Genomic DNA, 27,467 nt, shown 5'->3' with positions numbered 1-27,467 from the left:
ACTTGTAAACTCACTTGCTTTTGATAAGTCAATGGAAAGCTCAGTTTTTGCGTACATGATTTTTGTCAAAGAGTCTCTAAATGATGCTAATGTTTTGACAAAGCAAAGTGTTAGGAATCAAGAAGAATAAGACTTGTCTAATTTTCTAAATGGATTCCAAGATGTGTTCATCGATGATATCCCTATGGACTTACCTCCAAAATGAGGGGATGATGACCATCAAATTGAGCTCCTACCAAGAAGCTCACCGCCTAACAAGCCTCGTTATCGAGTTTCCCAAGCTTAACAAGAGGAGATCATGAAGTAAGTACAAGAATTGGTAGACAAAGGGATGGTGAGGCCTAGCTCCTCTCCCTTTTTTTCTCCAGTCCTTTTAGTACAAAAGAAAGATGGTACATACCGCATGTGTGTGGACTATCGAGCCGCTAAATCATATCACTGTCAAAAACAGATTTTCCGTACCGCGGGTAGAAGGTATGTTTGATAAGCTACAGGTTCAACCTACTTCAATAGGATTGACCTTAAAAGTGGCTATCATCAAATAAGGATAGTGAATGAAGATAAAGACTGTGTTCTGTACAACATTTGCTCTTTATGAATATCTAGTCATGCCTTTTGCATTGATTAATGCACCGATCACATCCAATAGTTTGATGGAGAGAATATTTAGACCCTACCACAAGTTCATTGGAGTGTTCTTTGATGATATCATTATCTACTCCAAGTCCTTGGAGGAACACAAGCAACACCTCCAGGTAATTTTTCAAGCTTTGAGGGAGAACAATCTTTTTATCAATAAAAAGAAGAGCGAATTTTTCCTTCAAGAGATTCAATACTTATGTCATATTATCTCTCAAGATGGTATCTGTATGGATCCATCAAAGTTGGAGGTAATAAAAGCATGGCCTAATCCAAGTAATCTACATGAGCTAAGAAGCTTTATTGGTATGTGTGCATACTACAGACGCTTCATAGCCAAATTCTCTCAAATAGCAGGACCATTACATGATTTAACAAAGAAGAACGTTAAGTACTTATGGACTGCTAAAGAGCGAAATTCTTTTGACAAGCTCAAAGAGAAGCTTACCTCCCAACCACTCCTTATGCTTTCGAATCTCTCAAAGCTATTTGAGGTCCAATGTGATGCTTGTGATGATTGCCTTGGAGCAATCTTGCTTCAAGAAGTACATGACATAGCATATGAGAGCCGAAGGCTCAATACGGATGAACAGGTCGTAGGCATATATGAAAAAGAACTTTTAGCTGTTCTACATGCCTTAGACACATGGAAGCACTATCTATTGGGGATTCCATTTATTTTGCGAACGGACCACCAAAGTCTCAAGTACTTTATGACGCAAACCAAGCTTTTCAACAAACAAATGAGGTGAGCAAATTTTCTTTCGCAATTTTATTTTCAAATTGCTCACATTTTTGGTAAGCATAATCAAGTGGCCGATGCACTCTCACGACCGACCAAGAGTTAATGTGGTGTCTATAGCAACTCACAATGATCTATCTTCTATGATAGATGAGTATGCTATTGACCCCGACATTAGAGACACAATGTCAGCCCTGGCATTGGGGAAGAAAGAAGAACCATTCACCTTGCAGAATGGTTATCGTCTCCATGGAAATAGGCTATGTGTTACCCACTTCCTTCGTGAAAAAGTCATGTATGAATCCCATGCTCCTTCCTATGCGGGGCATAGAGGCATTCAACCTACTCTTCAAGGAGTTGAGACGTATTTCTATTGGTCTACCATGAAAGTAGTGCATACAAGAGTATGTTTCAAAATGTATGGTATGCCAAAAGACCAGGTATGATAGAGGGATACAACTTGGATTACTCTAGTCATTGTGAATCCCTAATTCACCATGGAAGAGTATATCCATGGATTGTATTTTTGAATTACCCAAGTCTATCCATGGAAATATGGGAATATGGACAATAGTCGGAACAGGTTAAGCAAACAAGCACACTCTATTCATGTCAAAAAGATTATTAAGGAACACCAAATGGCAACCCTCTTGATATCTCGAATTTTCAAACACCATGGATTGCCAACATCCATCATGTTAGATAGAGATCCTAGAATGACCAGTAATTTTTGAAAAGGTCTCTTTGAAAATCTAGGTACAAAATTGAATTTCTCTTTGATCTATCACCCACAAGTGGATGGCCAAAGTGAGATAGCCAATCTTACAATTCCCGATCTACTAAAGACTCATGTTATAGAAGTAGATCAACGCTCACAATAGTACTTACCCCTTGTAGAGTATGCATACAATAATACTTTCCATACTACTATGAGAAAGGCACCTTTTGGGATTATAGAGGGAAGACCTAAAAGTCCCTTGCTACTTAAAGTACATGGGAAGATCTTAGGGTCGTTGTTGATGAGTATACCAATGACCTGCAAGAATCTTTGTAAAATATTAAGGAGGCTATATCCATCACTCAATAAAGGCAAAAGGTTGTTGTTGATAAGCACAAAAGGGCCTTAGCATTCAAAGAAAATGATTGGATCTTACTCAAGATTCCCAAGGCTCGATTAATGCAAAAAACAGACAAAAATTCTATGGGCCATCAAAAGTATTATACTAAACTAGTAAAAAGATACTATGTTCCTTTTCAAATCTTGAAGCCAATCAATGACATGGCCTAACTACTCAAGTTGCCCAACCATTGGCTCATACACAATTCTTTTCATGTGAACCTACTTAAGCCCTACAAAGGAGAGCCACCTAGAGAACCAATTATTGAAGACCCTCAAAAAATCAAAGACTAAGAAGAGGTGCTCAAATCAGAAGCTATCCTTCGGCATGAAGACAAGGTACTACGACATGGTAAGATTATCCGACGGTATCTTATTAAGTTCAAAAATTATCTTTTTGAAGATGCTAGATGGATGTAAGCAATACAACTTAAGGATAGTACGAACCTTGTCAATGCTTACAATGCTACATTAGAGTAATCAAATGTACATGTTTCTTTTAAGTGACCAATGTTTTTGTCTTATAAGACTAATTCTCTTTTTAATGTGCACAAATTTAAGTAGTATGCATGCTTAGAATCATGTTTGTGATGATGAAATCTCTCAAACACCCAGTAGAATTTGTTACTCTACTTTGGGAGAATGAAATGGACTCAAGGGCAGACATGCTTGCGGCTGCAAAGTCTCCCAAGCCCCAAATGGACTAATCATCCATTTTGGAATGATGTCGTAGGGTAAAAAGGGATCCTCTACCCGCTAAGAAACATTGATTAATACTAAGGCTTTATCTCTTCTACCTCATAGATCATAGTCGAGGACGACTATGATTTCAAGAGAGAGGTAATGTCATAAAATCTTATACCTAACCAACCCAAATTATTTTCTCATATTAAACTGATTATTTAATGTGGGAGAATAAACAAGAACAAGGGTTAGAATATAGACATGCACTTATGGATCTATCTCAACACGGGCCCAAAGATAATGGGTCTAAATGGGAGATGGTCTATCAAAGAGCAATGTCATTTAATGGGGCTTTAAAAAGACCTTAGGGTTAGCTTCATTAAAAAGACCTCCAAAAGTCTTTGTAAAAGTCCTTAGACCTTAGGTTGAGCTACGTCTATGCTTGAGGTGCTTGATGATTAAAGTGCATGAGATGCTTGATAACTAAGGTGCATGCTTAAGCTATGCATGAGCTTGAAAAGTAAAATCAATCCCTACAAGGGGTGTGTGTGTGTGGGGGGGGGGGGGGGGTGGGGGGGGGGGCTCATCACTATATCACACGGGCATGGTCAAATGGGATCAATGGTGGAGGAAAACGCGGGGCGCGCCAATGGTGGACCATCAGATTTGACAATCACCCCGAATTTACTAGTCTGCCCGAATTTACAAATTTACCCCGAATTTACTAATTGATCCACATTTACAATATGAGATACTCGAATCCCCTATATTTTAACGAACGCATGCGGGCGTAGTGGTTAGTGCACATGGCTCGCCGTGGAGAGGTCGCGGGTTCAAGACGTGGGGCGCGGACTGCCCCAAACTTACAAACCTACCCGAATTTACTTTTCTTCCCGAATTTACTAAATGTCTCGAATTTACAAATGTGCATCTTACGGTCCGAATCACCTCAACCGTAGATCCCATTTGAAGCTCCCCGTGAGAGATAGTGTGGAAGGGGGGGGAGGGGGGGCTTGAGTCTAGGGGGATTTACAAAGTTTATGTTATACTCATGATGCATGAAGTTTTCCATTTTCATTGCCTCACCTAGGTCACAAGGAACACAAAGATTGTATTGTACCAAGTCTCTCTTGATGGGAGAATCTATAATACAAAAGCCTATTGGAGGGGGTCCAGCTCCACATAAATCCGTTCCTCAACTGTTGTCAAGTTGTCTAAACTCTCTTGCAAAAGTATTATTCATGCCAAGTTAATTAAGTATAATAGTTATGTTGCTACCGCTAAATAAGTTCACCCTCTATGTTATCAAAGTAGTCTCATGAAAATACTCACTCTAATTCTCTGAATTCTGCTATTCTCAAAGTACATAGGCCATTTCCATTACAAAGACGGATGCAAGTAATGAGGCCGTAGGAGCCGTGCTTATGCAAAGGGGATGCCCAATTGCATTTGAGAGAAAAAAGTTAGATCATGCCCAGCATAACTACTCGGCCTATAAGCAAGAGTTACTGGATATACTACATGCACTTGAAAAGTGGAGACACTATTTATATGGTGTCACTTTTGAGGTTCGGACGGACCATGAAAGTCTAAAATGACTTTCAAATCAGAATGAATTAAAGGGTAGAAAGGCTTGGTGGGCAAATATCCTTCGGGAATTTGACCTTCAAATACATTACCAAAGAGGTAAGTATAACATTGTGATAGATGCACTTAGTTACATGCCATAGATTAATGAATTAAGCTTCACAGTCTTCAAGAATGAGTTCTTGGAGACATTATGTGAGCACGATCCATCCTTTTTAGAGGTTTGGTCCAATGTACGCGATCACACTACTTCATAAACGCAACCACCTCCCTTGTCAACACATAGTGCTAGTCCGGAGAGACAAGCCTTAGGTGCAATGAGTAGGGAAGTGAGAGTTAGTATGGAGAGACTAACCAAAACTTTCAGGTAAAGTTTGGAGCCGGAGAGCTCTAATGTAGACCCTTCATCACCTTTGATAGCTTCGGCTTAAAAAAGGGAGCTACTCTATTGACACCATTCATGTTGATGTATTGTTTTCAACCAAGATCTCCTACGGTTGTAGGCATATCTATCAAGGATTTCCTTGAAGATATGAATGATATGATCAAAGCAACAAAGGAAAGATCATACTAAGACGTATGTTGATGAAGGACAAAGAAAGGTATCCTTTGTAGAAGGTGACTTTATATTCCTAAAGATTTCAGCGAAGTCAGAAACCATGAAAACGAAAAAGTGTGATAAGCTTTCTCTTAGATATTGTGGTCCCTTTAAAGTCATTAAGAAAATTGGAAACGTGGCATATAAACTTGAGTTACCTGAGAGTTCTCAAGTTCACCCTATCTTCCACGTCTAATAAAGTCAAGAAATTAGTTCACGGTTTGGAGAACATAGTTGCTCCAAAAGTTTTGGTTGACTTAATAGAGCCACCAAAGGTACCACATGAACCGGAAAGGATTCTAGGGTATTGCAATAGACAAGCACGTCATAATGTGTACCAAGAGATATTAGTGACGTGGACAGAGTTAGACGAGGAAGCTGCAACTTGGGAGCAACGAAATGCAATTTCCAAGAGCCCTATGTTGTTTTCAAGGACAAAAACTCTTTATAAGGGGGAGGGTAATGTTGCATAGCCTGTAACGATTGCGTCTTGGCCGATCGCCTTTCGATCGTAGAGTCGGGGTGGACCCTAGCGACTGGACCAATGTGGACAGGCAAGCCACACTATAACTAGAGATTCGGGGATGATGACAAGTCGTTCTTCTCATGGCTAGGTGATGAATAGCAAACCAGACCCTCTTCTACCCGTAGCAGCATTATGTACGTGTAACACATATCTTCTCTCATGTCAATCATATCCAAGGAGAGGCCTTAACTTTGCGTATGCCGAAAACAGCCCATTGCTTGCTTCTTACAACCAAGTTGGGTATATCCTGCAACTAGTGCATTCCAACAAGAACATCCCATATGGGAGCCAAATCGAACGCTAATGATTTTTGTGCTTTCATGAGGATGCCACATTTAGCACGTATATCGTCCAAAAGATTGCAAAGGACATTATCTTTCTCCACCATCCATCAACCAAAGCATTGCCAAGCAAGACATGTTTCTCCAATAGGCCTTTAGTAGCTTTGGTCTTTAAGTTCATCATCATCATCATTTAGTATACCAATTGTACATGTCCTTGTGGTCATCATGCTCTTTGTGACCAAAGAATTGCTAAGCATGACATGTTTCTACAACAACCCTTGACTAGCTCCAATCTTTGTGTTCATCATCGTCATCACTGCCAACAGATTGATTGTACCTATCCAACACCCCTTGACTAGATCCGGTCTCTATGTTCATTATCATAGTCATTGCCAACATATTGATTTGTACATGTCTACCTATCTTGGAATTATCATGCTTTGTGTTTGAAGGGAAATGGGTCGTTAACGTTGCTATTGCTCTTGCTCCTACGCTTGCTTATGCAGTCTGCTACCACTCTTTGAACTTTGTTGGTTGCTCTATGTAGAAACTACAATTAGCTAAATAGGCCGGCTACACTTCTGCTTCTACTAGGTGAGAAATAGGGTGCATAGGAGGTATGCCAGTTTATCCTCCCAGTTTGGCAGAAGCACGAATAGAGGCTCTCACGAGGATAGAGACCTTGGTTGCTCTGTGGTCGGCCTTTGCCTCCTCACAACAAATAGTGAAACAAAGAGACACGGAAGGTCTAGTAGTAGAAAAGGCAACAAGCACTCCTACAAGAGCATGTTGCAAAACATTCAGGAGTTGTGCAAGCATGGAGATCTTGTAGTTAAGTGGGCCTAGCGTCAACACAGTGTCACAAGACTCGCTTTTGCCATAGCTCTCGCCTCTCTCTCTCTCTCTCTCTCTCTCTCTCTCTCTCTCTCTCTCTCTCTCTCTCACACACACACACACACACACACACACACACTCAAACAAACAAAACAAAAGTGTACGTGAATGGTGTACGTCCTTGTCGGCTGTGTTTCCTATTGTGGTCGAGGTTTGTTTTCCTTCGTACCTTGAACGCTGCGTCTGCTCCCTTCTCACGGTTGCGAACGCTACAGACGGCTCACTTTCCTCATGAATAATTGATACCCCACTTTTCGAGTGGGATCTATGGTTCTCAAGAGTTGCAGTGGGTTCTCCGCCATCTGATTTTGGATGTGATCCAAAGTGAACACCAACTGAACTACTCCTTGTGTCCATAGGACGCCCCTCAATACCTGTTCTGAATAGGCTTTAATGTCAGGTTGTATTAGGTTAGATACAAATCTAGCATTAATCTTACCCTGAGCCTGCTCCCGAGACAGCAGGTAAGTACTGGAGGTCCTTATTTTGCTCAATAGCCGTAACCCCTCCATTGAAAGAGTTTCTGGGAGGCATACTCGCCATGGAAGCATACAAAGGTAAAGGAGCTTGAAAAAAGGAACCTTTTGGGCTAAAACATACCTGTCGTGCAGGTGGAAACTCCGAGGAAGAAGGTTGCAGTGGTTTGCCAATGACAGCAGCCCCTTGATACAGCGGATTGAGGGTTACGACAGGAGGAGATGACGATGGGATTACGCCATTGCCTGGGCTGCTCGACCCTCCTCGAACCAGCCCATTGCACAGAGCTTCCTGAAGCTCCATGTAACCTCACCCCTTCCCCCTAGGGGTAGGGGAGAGGAGGAGGAGAGGGACTTTTGGACAGAAGATGAGGTAGGTAGAAGTGAAAGGGGGAAAAAACTCCGAAAGGGGTGAGATACCATGCAAGCCGTACAGGGCATTCAGATACAGCTCTCTTCTCTAGTTCAGAGAGTTCCCTCCACCGCTAGTTTAGAGTGCTTCCCTAGCAGCTCTTTTCGTGTCTAGCTATCTCCTCATCTTATCTGATGTTCACTCAGCTTCCTTCTTTTCCTATCCTATTACCGCATTATCAGCGGTCAATTGCTCTATCTTCCTTTGGAGGGTAGTGATCAACCATGCATCTTTATTCTGCTTGATTTGATAATGCAGCATCCGTTCTTTCAATTTCATTGTTTCTATCTTCAGCTCATCAGCTTCAGCCTTAGTTTTTGAAGTTCTTCTTCCAAGGCCTGTATCTTCATTATCTGCCCTGAATGTGTTCCACTCAGCGTAGACAGTTGCCACATAGCCATCTGTGATTGTATTTTTGTCAGTTTGATCAGTCTCATAGATCAAGATTGGAGTGTGATAGGCCAGTAATGATCTGTCTGTCTTTTCTAGGACCAAATTCCCTGTCAGTGGTTTCTTTTGTAATTATTGAAGCAGGATCAGTTGAGATGGTTTGTGTACCACTACATCCGTTTGCACCTAAGAAGTGTTCACAAGTACGTTATCCTATTCAACGGCCTTGTCTGGAACTGTCTGAGTCTAGGATGTACCAGCTAGCACACTATCTTTATTTTTGTCACTGGGCTTCTCTCCTCCTGCCATTGTCTCTGGTGGAGTGCTAGCCAACTCAATTACTTTTTTGTTGAAGTGTCTTTAGTCTGGTCATTATCCACAATCAGTGCTTGCAGTCTCTTGATTGGAGCTGCGCCGACAAGGTTGTGGTTTTCCTTCACTTTTCATATGGGCTTGCCTCTAATCTAGCCGTTGGTCTTTTAGATCCGACTGTTGCCAGCTCTTTACCCTTACCTTCTGGAGTCTGCTCCATCTCTTCTTCTGAGGTTCCTGGCTGACTGTGCTACTTTTGTCCACCAGTATCTTCACCCAAAAACTTCTTCCAAATTTTCTTGGCATTGACATGTGTCAGTATGCAGGTGGCCCCATAAAGCAACTGACAGGCATACACTACGTCTTGAACAAATTCTGTGTCTTGACCTTAGCAGTTTGCTGCATGAGACTACTATATAAGAAACGACTGATATTAATCTCAGTCTTGGGATTCTTGATCCTTGCCTGTAGCATACTGAATAGTTTTTCAGAAACATAAGTCTGGTTGTTCTTGAGGCTAATGGCTTCAACAATGAATTTGTATGTTGGCTTGCATTCCAATGCAGCTACTAGAATGCCATGTCCATTGGTTTTGCGCCTCTTTTTGGCTGAGGTATCCTCTTTTAGAAATTTATTGACCTCCTCCGGATTGCAAGGTGTAGGCTTAGTAGAAAATGGCAGATGTAGAACCTGTGACAACCCGGCTGCCGTAGCTTGCACTGGACTATCATGAATTTGAGCAGTCACTGTGTCCGGGTCAAAGGTATCTACTACCACTACTTGTTGGATGATCTCGGCATCAAAAGGCACTTTTGTGGATTCCAGCACCACCTCTTGTCACAGACTGGTGATGTGGCTGCCCAGTGTACACACACACACCTCCCCTAGTCCCAGCATGGTGGGCAGAAATAATGACGTGGCTGAAATGGGGACCCTGCTGAAGATTGCTGACGTGGCACTGCAGTACGGAAACCCGGAGAATGCTGCGCAGTGCTGACATGGAATGTACGGAACCCCACCCCCCCCCCCCCCCCACCCCCGCGTGATTTGCGACGGAATTTTAGGGCTGAGCGTACGGAATTTCTACGCAAGCTTTTTGCTTTGCTTTTGGCCACGCAAGTTGCAAGAGAGAGGGAAAGCTTTTGCTTTATTTTAATTCCCCTAATGGCTTGTGAGGAAAACATTGGAAGTGCTTTATTTTAAAAGCTTTTGATTTTCAGCTTCTGGGCTCTGCTTTTAGCATCCCTTGTTAACCTTTATATTAGTAGCTTGGGCTTTCACTTCTTAGAGCATCTAGACGCAAAGTCTGAGAGTGAGTCCCGGCGACTTGCTTGTACGTTGAGTTGCAGATTAATACAAAAAGAAATACCGAAAGGGGAGCCACTCTTTGGGGCCAATATCACAAAACTCCGTCGGACCAGTGTCGAATCAATTGTGAACTGTGAACTATTTTGAAGTGATTATTTGTGGCGTCGCGGTAGATTCTCCACTTGGAGTGTCCAAGTCTGTTACAATGGTATCAGAGCTCGGCCGATTTCTCTCCTACAGGAATCCGATCCCTTTTCCGCAGCACTTATGGCTTCTGGCAGAGATCAGTCTACTTCCTCTGCATCCGGAGATACGGAAAGAGACCACAACGAAGATTCGCGCAAGGAGTATGGCCTGCCTCGGCCTACTCACATGGAGCTCGAAGAGATGGAGCGTCAACGATTGATCGGCGATGCAACAAGGATGATGCTTAATTTTGTGAAGGACCCAAAATTGGCAAAATATATAAGCGAGACCTCTTTATATATACCTTCATAAGTTCAGAATAGTCTGAACTCACGAATTATAAGAGGGAATAAAGCACCCATAAAACTATAAAAGCAAGGGACACACGAAAAGAAAAGAAAAACAAAAACAAACTAACTAACTAACTAAATCACTTTGATTGCTTCGAAACAAAACTAGATAAAACAAAACATTATTAACTTAAAAATGTTTTCAGAAAAGGCATGTGTAAAATAAGTTGACGCAACTTACTTGGCTTAAAACAAGTACTCAACTTTAAGGCAAAAAAAAAAAAAAGGATAAGACATCTTAAAAACTTAATCCTAGAAATCAAACTTCACACAACAACCTATAACGGAACACATTCTTAAGACCTCTTTGATGAGGTGCACACACAGTGGCGGCAGACCACAGAGCCACCCCTCAAACCGGCTCTCAAGAAACCTCCTGCTCCCAGGATGTACATAGAGCAAGAATTGGAAGAGGTGGTTGATGCACCAATTGCTCAGCTTTTTGACGCGCAAAATAAAGCTAAAAAGCACGACAAAAAGCAGAAGAAAGACGTTGACTTCCCGGGTTATTTGGGTAGTCAGTCTACTTTTGAATCGGCAAGAAAGCAGAAGAAGCGTGTTCAATTTGAAGGAGTACCCAGTAGTTCTTCTTCTTCTTCATCTTCTGACAGTTCTTCTGGATCATCTGGCTCATCTGACTCCAGCGAAGAAGATAGAAAAGGCAAAAAGCGAAGCAAAAAGCAAAGCTTCGGAAAGGGCAAGAAAAAGGCAAAGAAACCTAAATCTTGCCCCGTGGTTGACAATTCTACAGAGGACTCATCTTCACATAGTTCGGACTCTGACGACAGTGGCCTTTATGCAAAGAAGAAGAATTTTTATAAAGCCAACCAGTATGACGTTTTGGAAGACAAAAGCAAGAAGGTCCGAGAGTGTAAGGAAGGTGGACAGTCGATAAAATTTGACACGTTTTCTGGTTATAGAGATGCTTCGAGGGCTTTGTCTTTTATACAGCAGTTTGACATAGCTTTCTCAGGAGGGCGTTACTCAGAGCACTAGGGCTGCCTCTTACTTTAAGGGGGATGATCGAACTTGATGGTCCACGCTTCTTTTAAATAAGACAGCGTCAGTTAAATGGCTGAAATTCAAAAGGCTTTTTATTTCTTCTTGGCTGACTTGAGAGTATGAACGCGACATACGAACTGCTTGGAACCATCTGCGGATGACCAAGAAGGATACAGTGGACGTTATTGTGAGAGATTCTGGAGCTCTTTTCTACCCGCCTCTTCATTTAAGAAGATCTCGTTCATGGAACAAATTGAGCGGTTTACCTTGGGTCTTCCTACAGAGATCCGAGATCATTGCTTAGAACAAAAGTCAGCTTCCATTCAGGAGTTGATCAGTCATGCGAAGCGGGGTTTTGCCATTCACTCGGGCAGTTTGACCTACCCCACAAATGAAATCATGACGCAAAGAGCCGAACAGACTTCGACAAATGAAAGTAGAAAGAGGAAGAGCAATCCAGAAAAGAAAGAAAAGGATGCTCGACCCAAACTCACTCCTCAACAGAGGGCTCTCTACATCAAGGAGGGGAAGTGCTTTGGATGCGGGGAAACTGGGCATATCTTCGCGAAGTGCCCTAAAAAAGCACAGAAAGAACAGAACAACAAGGATGACGAAAGGCCTGAGAGTTCAAGAGCAGTTGAGGACCGTGGAAGAAAAGGCAAGACGAAAACAAGACTCGTTCCAGATTGCGTGGGTACCGACCACAGCACGATGGACGAGAGTACAGAACTTTGTCGAGCTTGGGGCAAAGTTAAAGACCAAGAAGCCCGGATCTTCTTTGATGGAGGAGCCAAGGCCAACTTCATTTCACCGGAATTGGCGGCGCGGCTCGAGATCACACCCGATCGGATGGGACGACTTGCAAAGGCAGTTCTAGCGGCACCCGGCAAGGACGTAGCCAATACACCTGTCATTGGCAAACTTCGGTTGCATTGTCAGGGGTATTTGAGGCTTGAGGACTTTTACATAATGCCTTTGGAAGGTTGTGATGTTCTCTTGGGAATTCCCTCGTAACACAAGAACAACGCCGTGGTCGACTATCGGGCGAGGAAAGCAACTTTGACCACAGAGAAGGACAGAACCATTGTACTCGATGCAAAACTTATAGGCAAGTCTGTCCCTATTGTATCGGCTTCAGCCATTTCTAGATTAATGAAATCCAGTCTGTTTGTTTACTCGATCTTTTTGAAAGAGATAGTGATGAGGATAGGACAAATATATCTGAACTTGATAAAGAACGCCAAGATTTTCTCCACTCTCATGCCAATTGCTTCTCAAAGGGCCTGCTAGGCGAGTTACCACCCGCTCGTCCTGAAGATCGTACCATTATCTGATACCTGGAAGCACACCACCGAACCGGCCACCTTACCGTGTTAGCCTCGGAGCCCAGAATGAAGAAATTATGAACCAAGTGAAAGACCTCTTGAAAAAGGGTCTTGTCCAACCTAGTACTTCACCGTATTGCTCTCCAATGTTGTTGGTTTTGAAGAAAGACGGATCTTGGAGAATGTGCATCGATTATAGAGCTCTCAACAAAATCACCATCAAGAACAGATTTCCGATTCCTAGATTCGATGATCTACTTGACTGCTTCAGGGATCCTCGTGCTTTAGCAGGATCGACTTGAAAAGTGGATATCATCAGATCCGAATCGCGCCTGGAGATGTCTACAAGACAGCCTTTCGGACGACTTTTGGGTTATTTGAGTTTTTGGTGATGCCCTTTGGCCTAACCAATGCTCCTGCGACCTTTAACCGGATGATGGACAAGACTATTTGTTGGCACTGTCTTCGACGACATCATTGTTTTCTCCAAGAATGAGGCAGAACATAGAGTACATCTGCTTCAAGTCTTTCAGGCATTACGAGATCACAAGTTGGTGATTAATGCGAAGAAAAATGATTTTTTCCTACAAGAGATACACTTTTTAGGACACATTGTCTCAGCAACGGGAGTGCATATGGATTCGGCCAAGATAGAGACCATCCGTGATTGGCCCGATTTGAAGAATGTCCATGAAGTTAGAATTTTCTTGGAATTGTGTTCGTACTACAAGCGGTTCATTAGAAAGTTTGCAGAGGTTGCTTCCTCTTTGCATATTTTGACACAGAAAGGAGTCCCTCTCTTGTGGGGACCCACAGAGGTGACTGCCTTTCAGACTTTGAAAGAGAAATTGACTACGGGACCAATTTTGACTTTACCGGACTTCCAGAAGTCATTTGAAGTATATTGTGATACTTGTGGACGTAGTCTGGGTGCGGTCTTAATGCAAGAAGGCCATGTCATTGCTTACGAGAGCCAATTGTTCTCAAGGCCAGAATTGACATCATAGATTTATGAGAAAGAGCTTTTGGCCGTTATCCATGCTCTTACTCAATGACGGCACTACCTACTCGGAGCGGATTTTACTGTCTTTACAGACCATCAGAGTTTACGCTCCTTGTCACAGAAGCAGCTATCGGAAAAGCAGATGCGGTGGGCAAACATCTTGTCACAGTTTCACTTTTAGACGGCAACCCCGAAACGGGAAAATGCTTATAAATGTGCCAAGTGGCACATTCTGGTGCAGTTTCTAATGCAAAAGAGAGTTGGCGCTGAATTTTAAGCTGGGAGAGGCTCATTTGCAGCTTTTGTCACATGTTAAGAGCTATGGAGTGCTTGTTTTCCCTCTTATGCACAGTGCGGTGCCAGGAGTGATGCCCTGCACGCTACGCACTGCCCTCTCTCTCCCCTTTGGCAGTATGTTATGCCCCTCTAGTGGGCTCTTCATTTGACCAATGTACAGTTGTGTGGGTTCATGCGCGATTGCCGAGGCAAGAGCCTCTTGCACAGGTACTAGATTAGCTAGCGGCTAATCCCCCCGCAGGTACAGGTGAATTCGGAGAGGTTTCACGCCAGAAATCTCGTCCGATTCAAAGGGCAAGTAGCCCTACAGGTGCGGGAGCTCGAGGACTTGCTACGGATGCGACCGGCACGCGAAATGGAGCCCGAAACAGTAAATTACAGCCTGCTGTGTATTTTTGCAGGTTTAGGGTTTTGGCCCTAAACGGACCCTAATACCCCCAGGAGGTTTGGGGACGCAAGGGGACCGCTGTACAGGTGATCTTGCGCATTTTCAAGGCTGAAAACAGAGAATTCAGCGTGCTGCAGATTCTCGCCAGGTTTTGCAAAGTGCCCATATGCATCGGGAAAGTCAGCCAATGCGTGGGAATACTCACTGTGAAGGGTTCTAGTACAGTTATGCTGCCGAAATCGGGCTGGAATAGTGGAAATTCAGCCGAGTTTGTGCGGGGCAGCTTGTAGGGAACCACAACGTTTATTCCCTCTTTTGAACAATAAAGAAATACCGAAAGGGGCGCCTAAGTTAGGGGCCAATCTGGTGTCCGTCTACTCATACAGGTGCAATCTAGCAGCCTGTATCCCTCTCCCCTTTGTTGTGTCTTGAAAGTACAGGTAAAATAGACGACTAATAATGGGTGAAAGCTAAATCAATGTTTAAAGTAAAGTCTACCGCCCTTTTTGGATTGAACAGGCCGGTTTCACTTACATACCTACCCACTTTGGCACCCTCATTTATTTTTATTTTTATGTTCCCCAGACATTGTACTAGAGTCACACATGGATGTAACCTTTTGGTCTCATAGGTCATTTTGAATATAACATTTCATTTCATCTCATCTCATCTCATCTCATCTCATCTCATCTCTCTCTCTCTCTCTCTCTCTCTCTCTCTCTCTCTCTCTCTCTCTCTCTCTCAAAAAATACATGCTACAAGAGAAGGTAACGTGTTGTGCCCACCCCCCCCCTCGCCCTGTTGTGCTGCTCGCGCTGTGCTGCTGCTCGCCTCGCGCCCCGCCCCTGCTCGCTGCCCTGGTCTTGCTCGCTGCCCTCCCGCTCCCGCTCTCTCTTCTCCTGCGTTGCCGCCTCCCCTTGCGTTGCCTCTGCAACCCCGCCCCCCCTCGCTCCGCCTGCAGCCCCGCCACGTGCCGCTCCCCCGCTCCCCGCGTAAGGTGTCCCCCCCCCCCCCCCCCCCCCCCCCCCCCCCCTTGTTTTACACATAGGATGTCCCCCCCCTTCTCCTACGCGCAGGAAGTCAATTTTTTTTTCTTTTTTTTCCGAGACATTGTATTAGATTCGCTATGTTGTAGCAGCTTGGTCTCGTAGGTCAATTTGGCCTTTTGTAAACGTTAATATATCATTTTATTTCTATTATTTATTTATTTATTTCTTTTTGATACTCCCCCCCCCCCCCCCTCTCTCTCTCTCTCTCTCTCTCTCTCTCTCTCTCTCTCTCTCTCTCTCTCTCTCGTCTGCACTCTATCGCTCCCCCTCCGTCGCCATACCGCCCCATGCTCCCCCATTCGCCCAGCTACCGCGCCCGCTGCTAGTGTGGGTACACACATACGTTTAGTGACTCCTTGGCGGACGGCGATCAAGCGTGAGGAAGCTGAACGATAAAGCCGACCCCCTAGAGGATGCCATTCAAAAGTGCAAAGAGGAAATGACGGAGATCATTACCAAGATGAACCGCAATCTCTTGGGCACAATAAACATGCTCGAAGGACGCGTGCTGATCCAAGAGAGCAAGATAGGTACGCTGGAAGACCCAGTGATGACTCAAGAGGAAGAGATTGCGTCGCTCAAGAAAGATCTTGCCGAAGCACGATCAAGAAACACACTCGAAGAGGGCGAACTGCAACCCTCAGTAATTGATGAAATCAACACAATCAAGGAGCAAGTACGGGCCATCAAAGAGGGAGAAGAGCAACACAGAAATGATGACTTCTTGGGTGGATGTTCTTACCAAAACTCAACAGAAGGCAGATGAAGCCGAGAAATGGATCAAGGTGGCCAAGAAAGGAAAAGGCAAGGAGATAACGCCCACGTCCACACCCACTATCATTAATCAGACAATAGAGGAGGAGCAAAGGAGACGGGTGCGCGCTTTACATGTGAGAATTTGCGGTCTTAAAGACAAAGGCAATGTGGACGAAGAAGTAAAAGAACTCACAGCCTTGGTGGGGGTTCATGAGCCGACGCACACAAGGGCATGGAGAGTGGGCAACATAAAGAAAAATGGAAGCAGTGGAGAAACCTCAAAAGAAAGAGCACTCATCCTCTGTTTTCCCTCCATGGAAGTGAAGAAGTCCTTGAAGAAGAAAAGACCAACTCTTAAAGAGACTGGCATCTATCTCGGGGATGATCTCACCCTCTCGCAGATCGCTCATATGCAGGAAGTAATGCTAGAGATTAGAGCGGCAAGGGGAAAAGGCAAGATTGCCTTTTACCGCCTTTTACCGAGATGGAAAAGTGGTAATACTAGAGCGACGCTCCACATGGCGGTGCGAGACCTATGGGACCACACTCAAAGTAGCTGCCTGGAACTGTAATGGATCTATGCGTCTTGATGTAGGTGCTTTTGAGGATAGCTTTACTGGAAGAGACATCATCTTTTGCTCTGAGACACACCAAGCCCCTGGGCAATCCATGCCTCACATCAGTGGATATAGGTGAGAGAGAGCTTACAGACATGAGACACGCTCAGAGCACAGAGGGCGGGGCTCGGGGGGAGTGGCAGTATTATTTAGAGAGGATCTGCAACCACTGATACATATAGCCCGCAGGGATGAGCAGGCTAGGTACATGTGGGTGAGATTGAAAGCAGAGACAGGCAGATATCTCTACCTAGCTATTTGCTACTTTTCCCCGAGTACATCAGTTTATGCATCACCCAGAGGACAGTCCCCTTTCTCTATTTTGGATGATGACATATGGGAGTTCTCTAGGGATGGTGACATTATCATCCTAGGGGACTTCAATGCTAGGACTGCCCATCACCAGGCAGTGTTTTATGATACTTCAAAGGAGATGCTAAGAGAGCTAGATGTGGTGGAGATGGGCCTGTCCAGACTATCACACGATGTGGAATATACTGAGTATGGGCGACACCTGATAGACATGGGCACTGCCCATGGATTGGCCATCTTGAACGGCCTACAGAGATTTCCTGCTGCGGGAGGTTTTACATGCTTCCCACACAGGCATGGAGCCAGCACAGTGGACTATGTCATGGCACAGCCGAATCTCGTCTCTAGTATCCACGATCTCACAATTGGGCCCAGACTGGTCGGGGTAGCAGTAGATCATGCTCTGGTGTCGATGACCATCTCTTTCCAGTTCAGCGTAGCACATAGGCCACGGGTAGCAGCCCCTACTCGCTACACATTCACACGGGAGACGGATTCTGTATACATGGACGGGATCTACAGACGCCTATGCACTGAGGACCCGGGGCGACCTCTGGAGGAGCTAACTACTATACTGACACAGACATTACATGAGGCAGCAGCAGAAGCATACCCACACACCCAACCTGAGCAGAGCCGCCGATCAGGAATCATGCCTCAGAACAGCTGGTACGATGAGGAGTGCCGCCAGACTAGAGCCAGACTTCAGAGGGAGGTGCTTTTGGGGGACGTCACTCACAGACAGTCACAGATTGACTTCCGACGCCTGGTACGACGGAAGAAGAGGGCTTTTTTGGCTCGACTCGAGCAGGATCTATATCAGCTATTCTTGGCGGCTCTTTCATGAGCAGTCCCCCCCCCCCCCCCCTGCTATTTCCTCCACAGAGACTTGGGGTCAGTACGCATCATCTTTGTACACGGTACCTGGACAGCCGCCCCTCCCCAACCCCCCCGACCCATGCCCACATACATGTGCTTTTTTCACCGCAGAGATGGTGAAGAAAGCTATTGACAGGATGAGGACTGGGAGAGCATATGATCATGATGGCTTAGTCGCTGAGCATTTCATGCATGCCAAAGACCTACTAGCAAAGCTTCTAGCAGTTATGTTTAACCGTGCCATGTGTGAGGGCCTACCGGACACTTGGAGCCTATCTACGATCGTACCTATATTCAAGTCAAGAGACCCCATGGAGCATGGGAATTATCGCACTATTATGATTGGGCACAAACTGGCACGGTTGTATGCATCCATTCTTGAGCAACAGCTGAGTAGATGGGCAAAGAGGGAAGGAAAAAGGAATGCGTGCAACTGGGCAGGCAGGGTTAAGGAGATGCTTCTCTACTCTTGACCATATCTTGACACTCAGGGCCATCATCGAGGAAGGCAGATCTCATGGGAGACGGATCTATTGTAGCTTTGTAGACTTCCGCAAAGCTTTTCACACAGTACCCAGAGCTAGATTGATGCGCAGATTACAAGAAATGGGAGTACCCACAGAGCTCATTCGGGGGATCATGGCATTGTACAGATCAGTAGTAGGGCATGTACGTACTACGCACTGTCACAAAGTGATGACGTGGCGGACAGCAAAAACCCTAATTTCTGCCAGAAACCCTAAAATTCCTGCAAACCCTAATTTTTGCCAAAAACCCTAAATTCCGGAAATCGCGGAGGTGGATTATTAAAAAAAATGATGAGCGACGCGAATTTTGCTTTTGCTTTTTTTTTAAAAAGAAAAGAGAAAAGACTCTCTAAGAGAGAGAGAGAACTGATGCTTTTGATTTTAAAAGCTTTTGGGGCTCTGCTTTTGGGCATCCCTTGTAACCTTTAAATTAGTGGTGAGGGCCTCACTTCTTAGAGCATCTGGACGCAGAGTCTGAGAGTGAAACCCTAACCGCTCTCTTGTACTTTGATGATTGATTAGTATAAAAAGAAATACCGAAAGGGGCGCCAGTCTTTGGGGCCAATATCTCTAGGCACGGAACTCCGCCGGGCCAGTGCAAATCTATTGTGATCTGTGAATTGTTTTGAAGTGGTTATTTGGTGCTGTCGCGGTTGATTCTTGACTTGGAGTGTCCAAGTTTGTTACAGTGGAGGATTCACAATGCATTGCATGTGAGTCTCTTGAAACCTTTTAAAGGTGATGTGCCTGATGATGGGGAGCCTGATGAGCAACCCGGAGTGGAAGAAAACGAGGAGATCCTTGTTCCTGAACAGATTTTGGCACATAAGGATACGAAGAATAAGGGTAAAGTCCGAAGGCGGTTCTTGGTTAAGTTCAAGAATTATCCTGCACTTGATGCGAAGTGGATGGAGGAGGAGGACCTAGCAGATACTCCTCATATTGTGAAACTTTACCTCGATGTTTTGTTTTAGCATAGTCTACTCCAAATGGAACCCAGAAACTCAGCTTGGCCGAAGATCTGGTGCAGTGGGATGCACAAGAGGGGAGTCACTCCACTCCTTTGTCAACAGATGCCTCGATTTTGATACTAAAGTCACTGATGTCTCTTTGAGCTTCAGGGATACTGAGAGCTGACAGTATTCTGCTGGATGACTTTATGAAATGGAATTCCTGATTATGATACTAATTTGTTCTTGACTTCTTGTGAGTGCAGGAACTGATAGCCAAAATGACTGCAGCATTTTGGTCTGATTGATCTCGAATAGACATGGTTGCAATAGGGGTTAGTCAATCGGACATCGATGAGGTCCCGATTGGACCTAGATGTGATTGCTAGCTACATTGCCGATAAATCATGGTCTAAGATCCGAATGAATGTTGAATGTCATGTGATGTCTTGTGATGTCTGGTGATGTCCTGTGATGTCGTGTGATGTGACTGTCGATTTTGTACATGTGCTAGATGTGCGTTCCTAGTACGTAGGTACTAACAGTCAGTGTCTGCTAAGATGGTTTATGGCTTTTGTCGGTTTTGCAGGCGTAATCGCGGTCAATTACAATGCTTTCAAGAGGGGGGTATGTCACAAAGTGATGACGTGGCGGACAACAAAAACAATAATTTCTGCCAGAAACCTTAAAATTCCTGCAAACCCTAATTTTTGCCAAAAATCCTAAATTCCGGAAATCGCGGAGGCGGATTATTAAAAAAAATTTATTTTTTATTTTTTATTTTTTTTTGGAAAATGATGAGCGACGCGAATTTTGCTTTTGCTTTTTTTTTTAAAAGAAAAGAGAAAAGACTCTCTAAGAGAGAGAGAGAACTGATGCTTTTGATTTTAAAAGCTTTTGGGGCTCTGCTTTTGGGCATCCCTTGTAACCTTTAAATTAGTGGTGAGGGCCTCACTTCTCAGAGCATCTAGACGAAGAGTCTGAGAGTGAAACCCTAACCGCTCTCTTGTACTTTGATGATTGATTAGTATAAAAAGAAATACCGAAAGGGGCGCCAGTCTTTGGGGCCAATATCTCTAGGCACGGAACTCCGCCGGGCCAGTGCAAATCTATTGTGATCAGTGAATTGTTTTGAAGTGGTTATTTGGTGCTGTCGCGGTTGATTCTTGACTTGGAGTGTCCAAGTTTGTTACACGCACCCCGGAGGGACTCTCTACACCGGTTCACTCCACTATTGGGGTGAAGCAGGACTGCCCGCTCTCTCCTTCTCTTTTCGGTATGTATGTGGATGAGGTTTCTGACTACATTGACAGCGATGGGGATAAAGGTGCACAGCTGGCAGGGACATGGATTCCACTTTTGTTATATGCTGATGATATTGTGTTGATCTCTGAATCCCCGGAGGGAATGCAACGTCAATTGGATGCTTTGCATACGTTTGCCCACGAAAGTGGTTTGTCTGTCAACCTTGGTAAAACCAAGGTTATGGTGTTTAATACCACCCCACAATGGATCAGGAGGTCAGCACCTACATTCACATACGGCCAGGAGACTGTGGAGTACACAGACGCTTACACTTACCTTGGAGTGGTTTTTAGCGGACCTACATGCTCACTCAGAAGAGCAGCAGAGACCAGACTGACTAGAGCCCACGCAGCATTGGGCAAATTGGAGAGGATGTGTTCGCAGGTTCAGTTTCAGGAGCCCCGGACGAAGCTCTGGCTCTTTGACACCTTGGTGGCTTCAGCATTGCTCTATGGGGCTGAGATATGGGGACCTTCATTGGATCACCACGGGAGGCCGGGTCACACAGACGGATGGGGCAACATGGAGAAACCTCTCGTCTCTATGATCTCGCGGCTCATTAGAGCCAAGGCATCAGTACCACGGGCCATTATCCGAGCAGAGCTAGCGGCCCCCCACTAGTGGTGGAGGCGCTCACCAGATCAGTCTCCTTCATAAACCGCACATGGGAACTTCCCAGAGACAGATATGCTCGCATAGCACTTGAGTCCTCTTGACAGTTAGCCATACAAGGAGATACAACATGCTGGTATGGGGAGATGACATCATGGTTTCAGACGCATGGGTTCAGCATAGACAGGCTGCCACCATTCCAGTACTCATTGGATGCACCATCTCTCATTCTTACACAGTCGGAGATCACTAAGCTCATCCGCCAAGACCTGACCCAGCTAGACACCAGGAGGACATGGATACAACCAGCACAAGAATTGGGCACGAAGATGGCTTTCTACAGAGACCACCTTCTTCAGCTCACGGAAGATGGTTTTGTGACGAGACCAAGATACATGGATACCCACTTGTCTCATGGGATACGATGTGCTATTGGCCAGTTACGCACATCGTCTCACCAGCTACGGATTGAAACTGGGAGATACAGCGGAGTACCGGCAGAGGCCAGGACATGCCCCTTGTGTGACATGGAACCTCAGACAGAGCTGCATTATACATGCTGCTACCCCGTCTACTACGAGATACGAGGCTGCTTCCATTGCTTGTTCAGAGAGGGTTTTGGACCACTCTCAAGAGTAATGGGATACGAAAATCAGAGATGCTTGGGTTTGTTCTTGCTCGAGCTGCGCAGACACAGAGAGAGCCTGATGAATGGCGAGGCTAGCCAATCTCAAAGACGGATCACAGACTTCTTCAGAGCAGACACGGGACAGCCGCAAGAGCCACTCCCACAGCAGAGCTCCCCCTCGTCTCACACCAGAGGCACACTGATCGACCGAGCGATTGAACTGGGGAAATCCAAGCGCCCACAACTGCGAAGGACTACACAGCATCGACGGAGGCTACGACAAAAGATTCGGAGCACGCTGGCCATGCATGCACGACGCCCGATCAGACTACTAACCATGGAGGAAATTGATGAGATTCGCCAACAACCGATGTTAGATCTTTTGTGATTCAGCTATCCCAACAAGCCGCCCATTTTTGCTTGATTTTTTGCTTAGCTCACATCGACCAATCTAGGATCCCATAGTGTATATCTTTGTTTTGTACTGTTGTTAGGTTATTTTGTTACTCTTGACTTTTTATCAGATCCACCACCTTGTAACTTTCTGGTCTCATAGGTCACTATGGCCTTTTGAAGATGTTAATATAACATTTCATTTCATTTCTCTCTCTCTCTCTCTCTCTCTCTCTCTCTCTCTCTCTCTCTCTCTCTCTCTCTCTCTCTCTCTCTCTCTCTCTCTCTCTCTCTCTCTCTCTCTCTCTCTCTCTCTCTCTCTCTCTCTCTCTGTGTGTGTGTGTGTGTGTGTGTGCGCGCGCGCGCGCACGTGCACACACACGCCAAAACACAACACAACACAAGAAATTCATGACACGAATGTAATAGAACCTCTTTGTTACTTTGTACAGCAATGAATCAAGTGAAATTTATGGGTTTCCTCCATTTGTTCCCCAAATCAATCAAATGGCTATGTAATAATCAAAGATCTCTATTTATAAAGCAAAATGAGAATGATGAGTGCTTGAACAAAAGATGTACAGTATGCCCGCTCATTGCAGGAGCAGAGCAACACAAGCAATCAACGCAAGTAGAGGGATGAAAGCCAAAGAGATACCATCACAAATTCATTGGCAACCACAGCAGGTGATCCAATACCCAAGACAGGCACTAGGTCCACTCGCAACCAGGATTCAACGGCCCCACCAACGACTGACCCCGTTATCAGGCCAATGACTGTTAGCACAACTGCTTTCCCTGAAAAACCAAATAACAATGACCTGCTGAACATGAAGTAAGTAGAGTGAACTTCCATGTGTGTAGGAAAGTCGTGTGTTTGCAAAACGTTCCAGTTGAAAGACTTTCCTTCGAACACTTTGGTCTCATCCCCTTTACCTAATCACAAGCTAACATTGAAGTGCCCAACTATTGTAGAAGCACCTCTTCTAATAAGCAGCACATAATTTTTCTCGTATATCTTCTTCACATGCAGACTTACCTGTCAAGAACGCCCCACCTTCCTCTGTCTAAAGCCATGACAAGAGCCATCAGCAAGTTTGGGCAATCAACAAGTTTTCATTAAAAGGCAATGTAGGCCACAATTGTGCATTGCTTCGTCATTCAAGACGCTACCGGCGGCAGTAACACCCTGAGTTAGGGCATTTCAGCATTTTATTCCAAAACATTAAGAACACAACATTTTTGTTTTATAAGCAGATACTAAACAAAAGCCAATGGCATGGAAAAATAACACAGTATCTCTTCTAAGCATGCAAGCTAAAACTCTCCCACCAAGCAGGTTGGATTCCAGGCAACCTAAAACTAGTCAGCAGGCAGTAGAGGATATTAAACGAAGTAACAAAATGCATGAATTGCAAAACACTACAACCACCAGATCAGTAAAAAGCCAGAATTCTTACCTAAATTTACATTTTGCTTTCTTAGAAAATAGATAGAGGCACCAACTCCAACTGCCAAAATCACACCAGGGACATCTGATTTTGCATGCAATGATGGCTGAGATGAAACCTCACTCGCAAAGGTCCAAACAGCTAATCCAGCAAACACTGCAGTCTGGGTTGCGAAATCAGAGGAACTTGGAGTCTTTATGCCAATAGGAACTTTGCTCAAAGCTTCACTAAACCGCTGCAGTTCCCCTACATGAGAAAAGGCCTTTGCCTTCTTCACATCCGCATAACGAACACTGTTGTCCGCCACCTTTCCCAACCTTCGCTGCATCAAGCTTTGCATAAGTAGCACATCATATGCAGCTTCTACCTGAAATCCGGAGAATCAATTATATGTGCTCTCTTCACAAAATGCAAGGATTAAATATGATTCCATGTTTGCCTTACAATACATTTGACAAACAAAGCCAGCTCAATGGGACAAATGAACCAACTGCTGTGTGAAAGCCTTTCTCAACCAGATATGACTAAGAACAGGGGGCAGTGCCACATAATATTAGCAGGCGAACGGAGTACATTCCTAACCCTTAATGATAAATAGAAGCATTCAACTAGAAATTGGGAAATGAGCAATACATGCAACTAAGAGGGGAAAAAACTCAATCCAAGTGATCATGGGCCCTCTTGGAACAGGAGCCTCATTACATCACACTACTGGAAAGGCCCAGAGAACTGTACAAGCAGCTCCTTCAACCACACATGATAACAACAAACAAGGAATCACACAATGCAACAAAATGAGTTATTAATAAACCCTTATTGATCAAGGTTGGAAACATTAAAATATGCACGCATATGAAAACAAGTGAAGTAAAAAGTTAAAACTCAGCCAAAATGAGCATGAGTCAAGCTTAATGACTTGACGAGTGCCTCTGCCAAGCATAAACATACTTTATTCCTTTTCACAAATAAAGGTTGCATAAAGAGTTGCATTATTACTGTCAAAATTGTACCACCTTTAGGCACGCTGACAACAATCCTGGGCAATCCTTGTTCTGAATAGTTCAAAAACACAGAAAAGAGTCCAATGTTCTCAAGTGAATGAAAACCTATCAAACTTAGGTAAAGGGGAATAAACGCAACCCAACTCAAGAAGACCTACATGAATCATACCAACCTATCATCACAGAAGGAAACTAAACATGCTTCAGCCACCGAACTGGGCTATCTGCAGCCAGATGCTTGCGTGACTAACTTTATCACCAAGTAGATACGCTTGATTTTGACAAGTTTATATGATTGATTGAAGTATCGTCTTCAGCCACCAGGAAGCAGTTCTCTCTTACTAATCCACTCACGTCTGCAAAAACACTCAATGTGTCCTGCACTTCAAAACTATAAGTTTGTGGCCTTTTGACTCTTCCAGGAAATTGGAGTTTCATGTTCTCTCCTTCAACAATCGACTGGACTAAAACAAGCAAGCTCGCTTTATGCAAATCAGAACTACTTTTCAGCCAATGAGAAACTTCTTAGCATCCAGATGTCATCTCCTTCTAAAGTCCTATACTACCCACATCTCCTTGCTCCCCTTTGCCGTTTCTTTTACCTGCTTGAAAAGGAAATCATATTTGAATGTACCGGGAGTGCAAAATCACCATCTCCACCATGCTTGCTGAGCCAGCTGCTCTATGCAATGAGAACTACTTATCAGCCAACAAGAAACTCCTTAGCATCCAGATCAGGTCTCCTTCTAAAGTCCTATACTCCCCACATCCCCTTGCTCCCCTTTGCTGTTTCTTTACCTGATTGAAAAGCAAAGAAAGTTTTAATGTACCTGTAGTGCAAAATCAGCATCTCCACCATGCTTGCTGAGCAAGCTGCTCTTCGCTCTTATGACATCCTCAAAAGCAGCTCCCTCAGCAACTCCTAATATTTGCAAAGCGCTTTCCATAGACATCTCTGGAGGACGTGGTTCTTCTGCTTTAAAATTCGCTGAGACTCGTACAAGACCTGGCTCTCTGCGTACGACAGGTCCCCGCCAAGACAACCATTTTATGCTTGTTAGAAATTCCACATATTCGTGCGGCAGCCTTTTGGTCCCAAGAGCTCCGAAACTCATGTGTGTGGAGGAAGAGAAAGGCAGCCCACTTACACGAAGTTTTGCACCCACCAAAGCAGACGAAGAACTGTGTGGCAGTATTTGAGCCATTCACAGATACCCTTAATCTCGTAGGCGTAGTGGTGGTGGTGGTGGTGAGCTTCACTGGAAATCTGCTGCTTCATGAATGCACTGGCGAACGACGGGTAGATTTCAGAGGAATTTTAAAAGAAGAGCTCCTTAAGCACCTTTAGGCTTTCACACTTGCGCAGCACGATTCGCAAATTTGGACCCCCCTCGGCTGGCCTCAGGAATATGTGGCACGGGCATGGGAGGGTGGGATCTACGACGGGGACATTGTGGGCTGTAGATCCTAGTGGCGACACCGAAAGCAATCTAAGGTACCATAGATTACAAAATGTAATGTAGAGTAACGTAGATTACTTTCGGCGCTCGCCGCTTTGCATAGATGTTTTAAGTAAATTAAGGCCCTCACATTTCAGAACGCGCGCATGACGAAGTGGTTAGGGCATACGCCTCTCAGTGTGAGGTCACGGGTTCAAACCCCACACCCGCAAAATGGGGTACCTTATATTACTTTTGAAATGCGGGTACCCTAGATTACTTTTTACCCTATATTATAAAAGTAATCTAGGGTACCCGCATTCCATATCTACGGCTCACAATGCCCCCATCATAGATCCCACCCTCCCATGCCCATGCCACTTAGTGATGAGGGCTGGCCAAGTGGCCAATAATGTAGGAGTACAACACTAAGTGGCTCAGGGTATTTAATGAAGCCCAATCCATGGGATCGATGACGGGTAGAGATTTGCATGGATCTCGAGGGGCGTGGACAGTCCACACAAATCATGCATGTTGACTTTTTTATCTCACGGTTGGGGTTTGGACCCGTGACCTCCCCTTTGGCAGACTCATGAGCTAACTATACGCCCGTGTGGGTTTGGTTGTCAAACCCTCCACTTCTTAGCCTCATAAAGTGAACGGGCATAGGCGAAAGTAAACTCGGCCGTAAAAAATAAACTTGACCACCATCCAATGGACGCCCATTGCCATGAAATTTGTCACCATGTTGCGTGTTGTCGATCCCATGGCTTGGGCTTCATTCAAGACCCCGTGGTCTTTAGTGTTGAGGGTGTGTGATACACTCCTAGAGGACAAAAACCACATTTCCAAAAGTACTCCCATTTTGGGCAACTCCCCTCCCCCACAAAAGGAAACTGCTGCTCGCTTTTTAATCAAATTTGCAAGCTGTTGAGATTGAGCACGGATCTGCGATGTAGAGTCACCACTAGGCTACTAACCATTGGGTGTTAGTACAGTGCAAAAAAGTCATGTCGGCTCTCATGAAC

At 44.7% G+C, this 27,467-nt stretch overlaps 1 protein-coding gene across 3 annotated transcripts in view; it reads right to left on the bottom strand.

Annotated features, from left to right (window-relative positions):
- Positions 1 to 26,327, bottom strand: part of LOC147433567 (E3 ubiquitin-protein ligase RGLG3-like) — a 252,302-nt gene extending 225,975 nt beyond the window's left edge. The window contains exons 1-4 of one of the 3 annotated variants that reach the window (XM_086490240.1): positions 26,149 to 26,327; positions 25,831 to 26,014; positions 24,009 to 24,366; positions 23,207 to 23,346 (exon numbers count right to left, since the gene is read on the bottom strand). In XM_086490240.1, coding sequence (XP_086346366.1) covers positions 23,207 to 23,346; positions 24,009 to 24,366; positions 25,831 to 26,014; positions 26,149 to 26,279 — 813 coding nt within the window. In that variant the 5' untranslated portion in view covers positions 26,280 to 26,327. Of the gene's footprint in view, positions 1 to 23,206; positions 23,347 to 24,008; positions 24,367 to 25,830 lie in introns of all 3 variants that reach the window. The other 2 variants (XM_086490241.1, XM_086490239.1) reach the window with 2 other exon arrangements.
- Between the last annotated feature and the right edge of the window lie 1,140 nt (positions 26,328 to 27,467).

Source organism: Adiantum capillus-veneris, chromosome 19 (genome assembly GCF_014529385.1).
Source record: "Adiantum capillus-veneris isolate H3 chromosome 19, ASM1452938v2, whole genome shotgun sequence".
NCBI lineage: Eukaryota > Viridiplantae > Streptophyta > Polypodiopsida > Polypodiales > Pteridaceae > Adiantum > Adiantum capillus-veneris.
The sequence above is the reverse complement of the archived record's forward strand: the minus strand, read 5'-3'. Positions and strand labels throughout refer to the sequence as shown.